We start from the raw sequence: 12971 nt of genomic DNA, 5'->3' as shown, positions 1-12971 counted from the left end.
AGCTATTTAAAAAATACTGTTAGAGGCAAGATTGCGAGAAATGAATATAGCATATATAGTACCTTAAACGGTTGGTGTAAGTATCCACACAGGTCTTCATTTTGGCTAATAATGTACCAACAGAAGTTTGAGATTCTGACTGTTCTTCTTCCTCTTCACCATTCTCTGTAGAAAGAGGCAACAATAGGGGCACCATGGACGTACAAGAAGCAATGGCCCGGAGCAATTCCAGCAGAGCCCGATAGAGTGGCACATGTCTTGCCATGTCTAGAACTGTAAGGGGAAGGGGGGGAAAAATAAGAACATGTGCAATATAAAAGTAATTCTACAACAATGTAGCTTCTACCCGGATCTTAGGATCAACTGGCTGGTTGGTAAATGGACTAACACAGATACTTATGAAGCACCAATGTGCAAGGTATAATAACAGGTAGTTTGGGGTGACAAAAAATGAGTAAGACACAGAGTTGTGGGGAGAATGAGAAATATAATTAAATAACTATCTAGTTATACTGCATACAAACATGACTAAATAACCTGGATAATACACTGTGGCAGTAAGCACATTAGTATTAAGTGAAAATGTATTGTATTTTCTTAAATTAAATTGAAATGATAAAGTCATTATGTTACACAACACATGTAGTTATATGATCACAGTTTATCAAAAGTTTAATTCAATACATCAATTTTCTTGTCAGCAAAGAAAATTACTAACTTGTAATTACTAGCTACAAGTCAAATGAAATTATCAAAATCACAAGCACTAAGAATGGGTCCCCTACAGTAACAATATATATTGCTTATATCTAGACCTTTATAAATCATTTTGTTTGGTTTGTGGCTTTACTCCACTGAGAATATACTTTTGTGAATCAGACACAAAAGAACTTTTTCCATCACCAGTTATTGAATAGCCATTCCATAAATATTTACTCAATACCTCCTCTTGTACAGGCTGGGAATAAAGCAGTAAAGAAAACAAGAATCCCTCCCTTCATGTAGATTATATTCTAGGTAGGGGAAATGTGCAAATTAGTACATTTTCTCTCAACTGCTATTAAGTGCTCTAAATGCGATATAGAAAAGTAAAACAAGGAAAACCTGGGGGAGTATGAGCTGGCAGTTGGAGCTGCATTACTGGCCACAGAACTATATGTGAGAATGAGGCATCACCTAGAAATTTCTGTGGTAATGATGTAAAGGAAAAAAGAATTAATGACGATACAGGGGCTATGGATGGGAAGTTATGGCTACCCATTCTTTCCTCACTTATTTGAATTTTTACCCCCCATCTTTAGCAAGTGCAAAATTTCCATACATATCTGTATATATTCAGTTTCTCTTTTAACCCATTATCTAATGTCATAACGTCCTAATTGCTATAATTTAACGTGTAGCATAGTATAGTATAATACTCAGCAAATGCCAAATTAAATCAACAAGATACTTACCAATAGGTACAAAACAAAGGATCAATAACTGTGAGGATAGGGGGAAGCTAGACTCACACACAGAAGTATAAATTGGTATTATCTACTAAAATTTAAAATATCCATAATCAATTCCACTTGTTACTATATACCCTATAAACAAGGAATTTCAATGCAATATTTATTCTATAATGAAAGTTGGAAACAACCTAAGAGTAATAAATTAAAGGGCCAAATAAACAATGACTTTTCCAAACAATTCTATGCTATGCAGCGGTTCAAAAAAATAAGGTAGAGAAGCGCATGTGGCTGAAGCAGTTTGGTACCTGCCTACCATATGGGAGGTGCTGGGTTTGCCTCCTAAAGAGGATGAGCACCATAGTGAGCTGAGGCAACAGGCTAGCACAAAGAGTTGGCACAATGAGCTGACGCAACGAAGACACAACAAGGAAACAGGAGACACACACAGAGCATGAAGTGGAGGTGGCTCAAGCCACTGGTCACCTCCCTCCCCCACGGGAGGTCCCTATTTGCTTCCTGGTGCTTCCTAAAAAGAAGACAAGCACATAATGAACAGACAGCAAGCACAAACAACTGGGGGGTAAGGTGGAAAATAAATAAAATAAAAATAAATTAAAAAGTAGACCTATCTCCAATATCTAACTTTAAGTGACATAGCAAGTTGCGAAACAATACATATACATGGCATTTACTATGTATAAACACATGCAAATACTGTATTTATATATTTTTTATGGCTGGTGAACTATGTAGGGATATTTAGAAGAAAAAATGAATTTCCAAAAATTAATTTTACATACATGAGTAATATATTAAATTGATTATTCTTACAAAAACATTCCCAATAAGGCCTCTTTTATATAGTCTCTTTTGGCCATCATTCTCCTTTCACTCCTTTATTAGGTCTACTAGTTTGAGTATATCAGTCTAATCCTTTTTAAGATTTATTTTATTAAACCCCCCTCTTTTGTTTGTGCTTGCTGTCTGCTCTCTGTGTCCATTTGCTGTGTGCTCTGTATCTGCTCGTCTTTTCTTTAGGAGGCACCAGGAACCGAACCTGGGACCTCACATGTGGGAGAGAAGTGCTCAATCGCTTGAGCCACCTCAGCTCTCTGCTTTGTTGCGTTTCTTTTGTGTCTTACTTCTTACATCGTACTGTTGCATCATCTTGTTGTACCAGCTCACTGTCTTGCTCCTCTTCTCAAGGACGCACTGGGAACTGAATCCAGTACCTCCCATGTAGTCGGCGGGTGCTCAACTGCTTGAGTCACATCAGCTTCACTAATCCTTTTTCTATTTCTGTGTACATTGTTTTATGGACTAGGTGTTACTATCTCCATTGTGTGTTTGAAAAGCTAAGATTGTGAGGTATGTCCAAACATTTAATTCATGGCAAGACCAATACTGACACCTAAGTACATCTAACTCCACAGCTTTTTCCATTATATTAGGATGCTTCCTAAGTTATCCAATATGATAGTCACCCACATGACAATTTAAGTAAAATGTGAAAACATTAAAAATTAATTTCTTCAGTTGCACTAGATGCATTTCAAGTGTTCAATAGCCACATGTGGTTGGTGTCTGCCATATTGGATGGCACATAGATATACAGAAAGTTTCCATCACTGCAGGAAGTTCTCTTGTTTAGCACTACCACAAATTCTTTATATTCTGTTTTACAAATACAAATCATGACAAGTAGGTGGGTAGAGTGATTCCAGACAGAAAGAGTATTTTTAAAAAACCCACAAAATTAAACTAAGAAGTGGGAAAAGAGAATTGTTACTTTCAGAAAATTGATTCTCTACTTGAAAATCAGGAGAATCCATGGAAAAACTATTAGAACTAAAACAAGAGTTTAGAAAGTTTGTGGATATAAAATTAATATATATAAATACTGTTAAATTTATGTAGCAAATAATTGAAAAAAGTAACAGAAAAAATAATATTTACAATAGCAAATCCAAAAAAATGTATAAAACTTTATGAAATAAAGTGAAACAATAAATGGGAATTATATTTAAATGAGAACATTGAACAGAATAAGGATGTCAATTAAAAATAGGTGGGTCAAAAGAAAAAACAACAACAACAACAAAAATATGTGGGTCAGAGGTTTTACAAAAGATGCAGCAAAGTTATACTATAGGTTAGCCATAAACCTTTATATAATAGTATCAATTTTCTAATGTAATCAAAAATTTTAAATGGAGAGTAAAAAGTCCCTGTGTCAAGTATTTCAGGACCACCCCACACATTCAATGAACTGCTAGGACTCAGAGGACTCAGGAAATTGTATTCATGGCTATAAGTTTATTACAGGATCAGCAAGGAAAAAAAGACACATCAGATAGAGTATGAAGAAATCCATGGAGGGAAGCGGACTTGGCCCAGTGGTTAGGGTGTCCGTCTACCACATGGGAGGTCCACGGTTCAAACCGCGGGCCTCCTTGACCCTTGTGGAGCTGGCCCATGTGCTGTGCCACGCAGGGGTGCCCCTGTGTAGGGGAGACCCATGCGCAAGGAGTGCGCCCTGTAAGGAAAGCCGCCCAGTGCGAAAGAAAGTGCAGCCAGCCCAGGAATGGCACCGCACACACGGAGAGCTGACGCAGCAAGATGAGGCAACAAAAAGAAACACAGATTCCCATGCTGCTGACAACAGAAGTGGACAAAGACGATGATGCAGCAAATGGACACAGAGAACAGACAACTGGGGTGGGGGGGAAGGGGAGAGAAATAAATAAATAAATCTTAAAAAGAAATTCATGGAAAGGTATCTAATATTTATTCCCTCACATGGGAGGAGTCACATAAAATATGCTTCTTTTACCAGGAGTGAAATGCAGCAATATATGTACAGTATTTCTGTACCAGAAAGCCCTCTCAAGACTTGGTTTTTACCTGGAACAAATAAATAGTCTCTGCCTAACAAAATTCCAAACTCCCAGAAGGAAAACAGGTGTTTCATAACATATTACACTGTTTGTACAAATAATCTAGGCAGGTTAGCACAGTGGAATTTACACCCTAGGCACATAAAACAATCTTATCACTTAGATTCTGGAATGTTTAAAAATCCAAGTATCCAGATGCCAGTCAAGGGCCAGTCCTGCAACCAAGACTTTCACCTTTCTAAACATCAGGTCATTCTGCCATCAGAGATCGTGATGACAGGCAGTACACCATCAATATTCACAAGTGCATCCATGGAGTAGGCTTAAGAAGTATGCCCTTAAAGCACTCAAAGAGATGTGGAAATTTGCTACAAGAGATTGAAATGCTAGATGTGCACACTAATACAGGCTCAAAAAAAGCTGACTGAATCAAAGGAATAAAGAATGTCCTATATTCCAACAGTTGTTTAGAAAATGTTAATGAAGATGAAGATTCACCTTCATTACCTACATAATGGATAAATGGCCCATTGTAGGGTTTGGGCAGGGAAAATATAAGATAAGCCTAGAACATGCTGTAGTGCTAGAAACCAGGAAAGTGCTAAAAAACAAAAGGATGAAAGAGTGTCAAAGGAGACCCAGAACCCACCTTGAAACAAATTCCAAAAGCCAAAGCTGTAACAACTTGAGCAACAAACTAATAATGAAAAGTAGATTACAGTTTTTCTTGGGCTGTGGGGTGGAAAAATTGGTTGAGGGTCAGGAATGACTGCTAAAGGATATATGGTTTCCTTCTGGAGTAGTGAAAATGCTCTAAAATTAATTATAGTAATTGTTAAACACTCTATAAACATACTAAAAACCAATGAACTATACACATTAAATGGGCAGTTTATAGTATATTAATTATATTATCAAAAAAGCTATTAAAGATACATTGATTTCATAAATCTCAAACCACAATCTAGTGCAAAGACCAAGCAGTTTTAAAAAGGAGGTAGGGACTAATCTAAACAACATTTTATTGGAAGTAAATTAGTACAGCCTCTCATTTTTTCTTTTGATGTACAGCTTCAAACAATAATGCATACAGACCTTGGGTGTATATATTAACTTTTTACTAATGTACATATATATAGTGACAGTTTAAATTTGGTGCATCCCAAAAAAGGATTTTTTTTTTTTTTTAACTAATCCATTTCTGTGGGTGTGGGGTCCTTTCCATTGGACTATGTCACTGAGGTATGACTCAGGTTGGGTTTCTGCTTTCTCTTACTGGAGCTTTTATAAAGGGAGGCTTAGAGAGAGACATATAGAGAAAGGAAGCTGTCATTTTTTATTCTGCCATGTGAGAAGAGACAAAGAGGAATACTGGCTGTAGAGGTGAGGGTTTATTGACTCAATTCTATTCCACTGATTGATGTGCCAATCTTTACACCAGTACCATGCTGTTTTGACCACTGTAACTTTGTAATGTTTCAAGGTAAGGCAGTGAAATCCCTCCCATGTCTCTCTTTTCAGAATGCTTTTGGCTATTCAGGTGCAATTTCCATTCCAAATGGATTTGGCAATTGCCTTTTCTATTTCTGTAAAGTAGCCTGCTGGAATTTTGATTGGTATTTCACTGAATCCATAAATCACTTTAGGTAGGACTGACATCTTCACGATACTTAAGTCTTCCAATCCATAAACACAGAATGTCTTACATTTGTTTAGGTCTTTATTGATTTCTTTTAGCATTGTTTTGTAGTTTTTTTGCATATAGGCCCTGTACTTCTTTGTTTAAATTAATTCCTAAGTATTTGAGTCTTTTTGTTGTTATTGTAAACGGATTTCCCTCCCCACCCCGATTTCCTCCACATATTGTTCAATACTAGTGTACAGAAACCTTACTGACTTTTGCATGCTGATCTTGTATCCTGTCATTTTGCTGAACTCATTTATTAGCTAAAGTAGCTTTGTTCTATACATTTCAGAATATTCTAAATATAAGATCATGTCATCCACTAATAGTGATAGTTTTACTTCCTCTTTTCCTCCTTGGATGCCTTAATTTTTTTTTCCTTGTCTAACTGCTCTAGCTAGAACTTCTAGTACAATGTTGAATAACAATGGTGATAGTGGGCATCCTTGTCTTCTTCATTATCTTAGAGGGAAAGCTTTCAACCTTTCCATATTGAATACAATGTTGGCTGTGGGTTTTTCATATATGCCTTTTATCATATTGAGGAATTTTCCTTCTATTCATATCTTTCAAATTATTTTTATCAAGAAAGGAAGTTGGATTTTGTTGAATGCCTTTTCTGTGTTGATTGAGATGATCATGTGTTTTTTCTTTAAAATTGTTAATGTGGTGTATTATATTGACTGATGTTATGTTAAAACAGCCTTGCGTATCAGGAATAAATCCCAACTGTTCATGATAAATACGTCTTTTGATATGCTGTTGGATTAAATTTGGAAGTATTTTGTTGAGAATTTTTGCATATATGTTCAGTAGAGATACTGGTCTGTAATTTTCTTTACTTGTATTGTCTTTATCTGGCTTTGGTAGAAGAGTGATGTTGACTTCATAAAATGTGTTTGGTAATTTTCCCTCCTCTTATTTTTTTGGAAGAGTTTAAACAGGACTGGTGTTAATTCTTTTCAAAATGCTTGGTAGAATTCACCTGTGAAGCCACATGGTCCTGGACTTCACTTTGTTGTGAGAATTTTGATGATGGCAATATTATGCTCTTATTCAAAGATAATTTCTCCAGAGAATTAAACCTAAAGTATTCTGATTTATAAACTATTCAATCTCTAGAAAAAGGAGATAATTTGACAAAGCAAAATTTAAATAAAAGAAAAAGCAATTCTCTAAACACCTTAACATGAGCTTCCCACTGCTTGGTTTTTAAGGATATAGGTAATCATGGTACATTGATTACTAATCCCCAGTTATAAACAGCGTAACCAGCTTACTTGCTAAAATTAAAAGACAACTAAGAAACCTAGGAAATGTTTCTCTGGCTACAATATCAGGAATTCACTTAAGAAAGATACTAAACTTTCAGGAAGTAATCCCCCTATAAAAATGGCTTCATGTAAATAACATCTAATTAATTAATAGATGATATTAAGAACAGTAATTGGTAATCTTTAACTGGTAGTACTATAAAACTTTTATTTTACTTCTTCCCTATCTGGTTGCGCCATTGTTTGTTTTTCTTGTGTCGCTTTGCTGCACGGGAATTCTGGGACTCCTTTTTTCTATTTTTTTTCCTAGGAGGTCACGGGATCAAAAACAAGTCCTCCATATGGTAAATAGGAGCTCAGCTGCTTGCGCCATAGCCGCTTCCCTAAAAAAAACTTTAAAAATAACACTGATAAAATACACCAAAGTACTAAAATTCAAGTTCATTTCTTAAGCCACCCCTCAAAAGAACAGAGAAGTGAAACCTCTAGACTTGTAGTCTATCACAACTTTTCTGTTGATCTTCTATTACAAGAAAACGAATTCAAATAACAAAGGACTAATGATAATGGGGAGGAGATGATGGACAAACAACACACCAAGGAACTGAAGAGTGCCTACAACTGCAAGCATGAGAGTCCCATGCATTGGATGTATGGGATCAAACCCTCCTCAATTAATAGTGGAGTAGGCATCACCATCCCAGAGTCCTCAGGATTGGGGAAACGAACTATGGACTAAACTAATCTTACTAGTATTCTACTATAGACTTATTTTGATTCTAGAAATGCAAGAAATACCACTGTTGTGGAGGCACCGACCCATGGATTTTCTGGGGTTAGGGAGATGGAAAAACAGGTGTAATGGGGGACATTTTAGGGACTTGGGAATCATCCTGAATGACATTATGACAGATACAGGTCATTGTATATTTGGCCATAACCTACAGAGTCGAATGGGAGAAAGTGTAAATTACAATGTAAAGTATAATCCATGCTTAGTGGCAATGTTCCAAACAATGAATGTACGACACACATTGATGAAAGATGTTGCTAATGTGGGAAAATGTGGTAGGTGTGGGGAGCAGAGAATATGGGAATCTCCAATATATTTTCTGTAACATTTATGTAATTGAAGTATCTTAAAAAAAAAAGGAAAAAACAAAAACCCAAAAAACTAGTTTAGGCATAAGGACTAATGATGCTTTAAAATCAGAACTAGATACTTTTCTGAACATAATACTGTCTCAAAAATAAAGTAATAATAGTGATTATGATGATAACAATAGCAGCTAACAATGGAATAGAAGCACATGAACTAAGAACTGCCCAAAGTATAGCTAACTTAATCCTCACAACAGTCCTCCAAGGAAAGTATTAATATTATCGCCATTTTCCACATGAAGAACCCTCAGGGGTATATCAACTCTCCAGCCCTATGTCATAATATTATCTGCATGGATCTTGATTGCCTCTCCCTCCCACAAGACATCACAGTGGTCCATTAAATTGATGATATCATGTTGAGAGGACCTAGTGAGCAAGAAGTAGCAAAGATGCTAGACTTATTAGTAAGGCATTTGTGTGAGAGAGGATGGCAGATAAAGCCAAGTAAAATACAAGGTCCTTCCACCTCAGTGAAATTTTTTGGTGTCCAGTGGTACAGGGCTTGTCAAGACATCCCTTCTAAAGTGAAGGATAAGCTATTGCATCTGGCCCCTCCTATGACCAAATGGGAGGCACAACGTTTAAGTTGGTCTCTTCGGATTTTGGAGATAACACATTCCTCATTTGGGTGTGCTACTCCAGCCCATTTACCCAGTGACCAGAAAAGCTGCTAGTTTTGATTGATAGAACAAGAGTAGGTTCTGCAACAGGTCCAGGCTACTGTGCAAGCTGCACTACCACTTGGGCCATACAATCCAGCAGATCCAACGGTGCTGGAAGTTTCAGTGGCAAATAGAGATGCTGTCTGGAGCCTTTGGCAGGCCCCTCTAGGACAAACATAACACAGACCCTTAGGATTTTGGAGCAAAGCCCGCCATCCCCTGCAGATAACTACTTTCTTTTTGAGAAACAGCTTTTGGCCTGCTACTGGGCCTTAGTAGAGACTGAATGCTTAACCATAGGCCATCAAGTCACCATAAGGCCTGAGTTGCCTATCATAAGGTGGGTACTGTCTGACCCACCAAACCATAAAGTTGGGTGTACACAGCAGCATTCCATAATAAAGTAGAAGTGGTATATATGATACAGGGCTTGAGCAGGTCCTGAAGGCACAAGTAAGTTACACGAGGAAGTAGTCCAAATGCCCATAGTCACCACTCCTGCCATGTTACCTTCTCTTTCCCAGCCCACAGCTTTGGCCTCTTGTGGAGTCTCTTATAATCAGTTGACTAAGGAAGAGAAAACTTGGGTCTGGTTTATAGATGGTTCTGCATGATATGCAAGTACCATCCAAAAGTGGAAAGCTGCAGCACTGCAGCCCTTTTCTGGGACATCCCTGAAGGATAGTAGTGAGGGCAAATCCTTCCAGTGTGCAGAACTTTGAGCAGTGCACCTGGTTATTCGTTTTGCTTGAAAGACGAAATGGACAGAGGTCCATTTGTACACTGATTCATAGGCTGTTGCCAATGGTTTGGTTGGATGATCAGGGACTTGGAAGGAACTTGATCGGAAAATTGGTGACAAAGAAGTCTGGGGAAGAGGTAAGTGGATAGACCTTTCTAAGTGGGCAAAAAACATGAAAATATTTGTGCCCCAAGTGAATGCTCACCAGAGGGTGACTTCAGCAGAGGAAGATTTTAATAATCAAGTGGATAAGATGACCTGCTCTGTGGCTAATGCTCAGCCTCTTTCCCCAGCCACTCCTGTCATTGCCTAATGGGTTCAAGAACAAAGTGGCCATGGAGGTAGGGATGGAGGTTATGGAATGGGCTCAGCAACATGGACTTCCCCTCAGCTAGGCTGACCTGGCTACAGCCACAGCTAAATGCCCAATCTGCCAGCAGCAATGACCCAATATGGCACCATTCCTCAAGGTGACCAGCCTGCTACTTGGTGGCAGGTTGACTACATTGGACCACTTCCACTATGGAAGGGGCAGAGAATTGTTTTACCTTGAATAGACACATAGTCCAGCTATGGGTTTGCATTTCCTGCACCCAAGGCTTCTTCCAAAGTTACAATCTGTGGACTTACTGAATCTTACCTACCACCATGGAATTCCACACAGCATTGTTTCTGATCAAGAAACACATTTCACAGCAAATGATGTGCAGGAATGGGCACATGCCCATGGAATTCACTGATCTTACCATGTTTTCCATCACCCTGAAGCACTTGGATTAACAGAACAGTGGACTGGCCTTTTGAAGATTCAATTATGGCCCGAACTAGGTGGTAATACCCTGCAGGGCTGGGGCAATGTTCTCCAGGAGGCTGAGTACGCTCTAAATCAGCATCCACTCTATGATGCTGTTTCTCCCATAACCAGATTCATGGGTCCAAGAATCAAGGGGTGGAAATGGGAGTGGCACCACTCACTATTACCCCTAGTGACCCACTAGGAAAATTTTTGCTTCCTGTCCCTGCAACCTCAAACGCTGTTGGTCTACAAGTTACAGTCCCAAAGCGGGAGTGCTGCCACCAGGGAACACAACTATGATTCCATTGAACTGGAAGTTAAGATTGCCACCTGATCACTTTGGGCTCCTCTTACCTCTGAATCAACAGGCAAATAAGGGAATTACTGTACTGGTTGGGGTGATTGATCTTGACTATCAAGGGGAAATAGTACTGCTTCTACCTAATGGTGGTAAAGAAGAGTTTGCCTGGAAAACAGGAGATCCTCTAGGGTATCTCCTAGGACTGCCATGCCCTGTGATTAAAGTCAATGGAAAACTGCAACAACCCAATCCAAGTAGGACTAACGACGGCTCAGAATCTTCAGGAATCAAAGTTTGGGTTACCCCACCAGGCAAAGAACCAGGGCCAGCTGAAGCACTTGCTGAGGGTAACGGGAACATGAAACAGGTAGTGGAAGAAATGTAATGATAAATATGAACTTCGACGACGGGACCAGTTACAGAAATGAGGACTGTAATAGTCATGAATCTTTCTTCCTTGTTTTGAGTATGGTTGTATATGTACATGGAAATGTATATATATGCATGTCTGTTACTGCTTTTACTAAGAGATGAAGTATGGTTTAAGGTAATGTGTATGGTTGCTGAACTGACAAGGGGTGGACAGTGATGGTTGGGCTAATGTGTCAAATTGGTCTGGTAACTGTGTCCAGTTGTTTGGTCAAGCAAGAATTGGGCTGATTATAATACAAGGAATTTATGGACTTTAGTTACCAGTGAGTTTCCTGCACAGACAGCTGATTATATCTATATCAATCAGGGAGATTGCCATCGGCAATGAGTGATGCTTTATCCAATCAGCTGAATGCCTTAAAAGGGGAAGTGATTTCAGCATTCAGACAAATTTCCCAGCTCGTCTTTGGACAGCCAATGTCTTCCGGAAACTCATCAAAGACCTTCACTGGCCTTTCACAGGAGCAACTGGTTTGCGGCTTGTCTGCAGAACCTGGACTTGTGCATCCCCATGGTCATTGGAGAGACTCCTACAAAACTGCATACTACTGACAGATATCTCCTGTTGATTCTGTTTTCCTAGAGAACCCTGATAGTATTGTCAATATGATTAATTTCACTGAATGGTATGCTTGGAAAGGGTTGAGATGGGAAAATTTGTGTTGCTTATGTTTCCACAATTAAAAAGGAAGAAAAAAAGAAGTTAAAGAAATAATGAAAATTAAATGCAATACACGATACCGACGGGACCTTATAATGGAGGAGGAAAGGCGCTAATGGACATTATTGCTACATAAGAAAAAACTGGAATACAGAATGTTGTATCATTGTTAAATTTCTTGAATTTGATAACTATACTAAAAGTGATTACACAAATGGAAATTCTTGTTCATAGGATATGCACATGTGTTCATTACTATTGTTCAAAGAGTATGATGCTGTTAACTAAAGATCTATAGGTTGATGGCTGGTTAGAAAGATGATAAAAAACAATATGGCAAAATGTTAAAATTGGTAGATCTGGATACCTGGAGGGGGGGGTATCCTGAAATTCTTCTGTATGGGGTTTGTATTATTTTTGCAACTGCCCTGTAAGTTTGAAATTATTTCAAAATAAAACCTAACATATCTAGAACCTATTGTGTATGGAATAATACAGTTGTTTATACCTGGCTTTGGATTATTTGTGCTTCATTTTATTTGTTTAAAATAACTGACCACTCCCAAAGAGAGGAATTTGGAAAGCTAAGGGAGAGTTATTTTAATTTATGTTCTCTTTTTTAGGACATGCACTTAACATGTATGAATAGTCAGCAAACAATAGGAATGGATGAACATAATAAACCCTTAGGGAAGACACCCCTGGTTAAAAAAACACAAAACAGCTGATCAACTGTTTTAATCCTGAATTGTTTAGCACTATTAATTACCATAAACAGCTTCATCAAACAACCCTCAGGTGTCTTTAAACTTAGCTCCTCTCTATAGAGCACACTTCATGTTATTAAAGGATTAAACATGCCCGAATGACAATGAAAGAGCAAAGAAACAACACATTGTTATGT

The 12971-nt window shown here is 38.1% G+C and overlaps 1 protein-coding gene across 19 annotated transcripts in view; it reads right to left on the bottom strand.

The window, feature by feature from the left end:
• The window catches only part of BIRC6 (baculoviral IAP repeat containing 6), a 285301-nt gene that overhangs the window by 48118 nt on the left and 224212 nt on the right, over positions 1–12971 (bottom strand). For all 19 annotated transcript variants that reach the window (XR_011646085.1, XR_009181110.2, XM_058278359.2 and 16 more), the window contains exon 66: positions 63–273. Coding sequence is in view for 17 of the 19 variants with exons in the window: in XM_058278359.2 (XP_058134342.1) it covers positions 63–273 (211 nt within the window). In the remaining 2 variants the exon portion in view is untranslated. The remainder of the gene's footprint in view (positions 1–62; positions 274–12971) is intronic.

Source organism: Dasypus novemcinctus, chromosome 17 (genome assembly GCF_030445035.2).
Source record: "Dasypus novemcinctus isolate mDasNov1 chromosome 17, mDasNov1.1.hap2, whole genome shotgun sequence".
In the NCBI taxonomy this organism is placed as follows: domain Eukaryota; kingdom Metazoa; phylum Chordata; class Mammalia; order Cingulata; family Dasypodidae; genus Dasypus; species Dasypus novemcinctus.
Note: the sequence above shows the minus strand (reverse complement) of the source record. Positions and strands in the feature narration are given on the sequence as shown.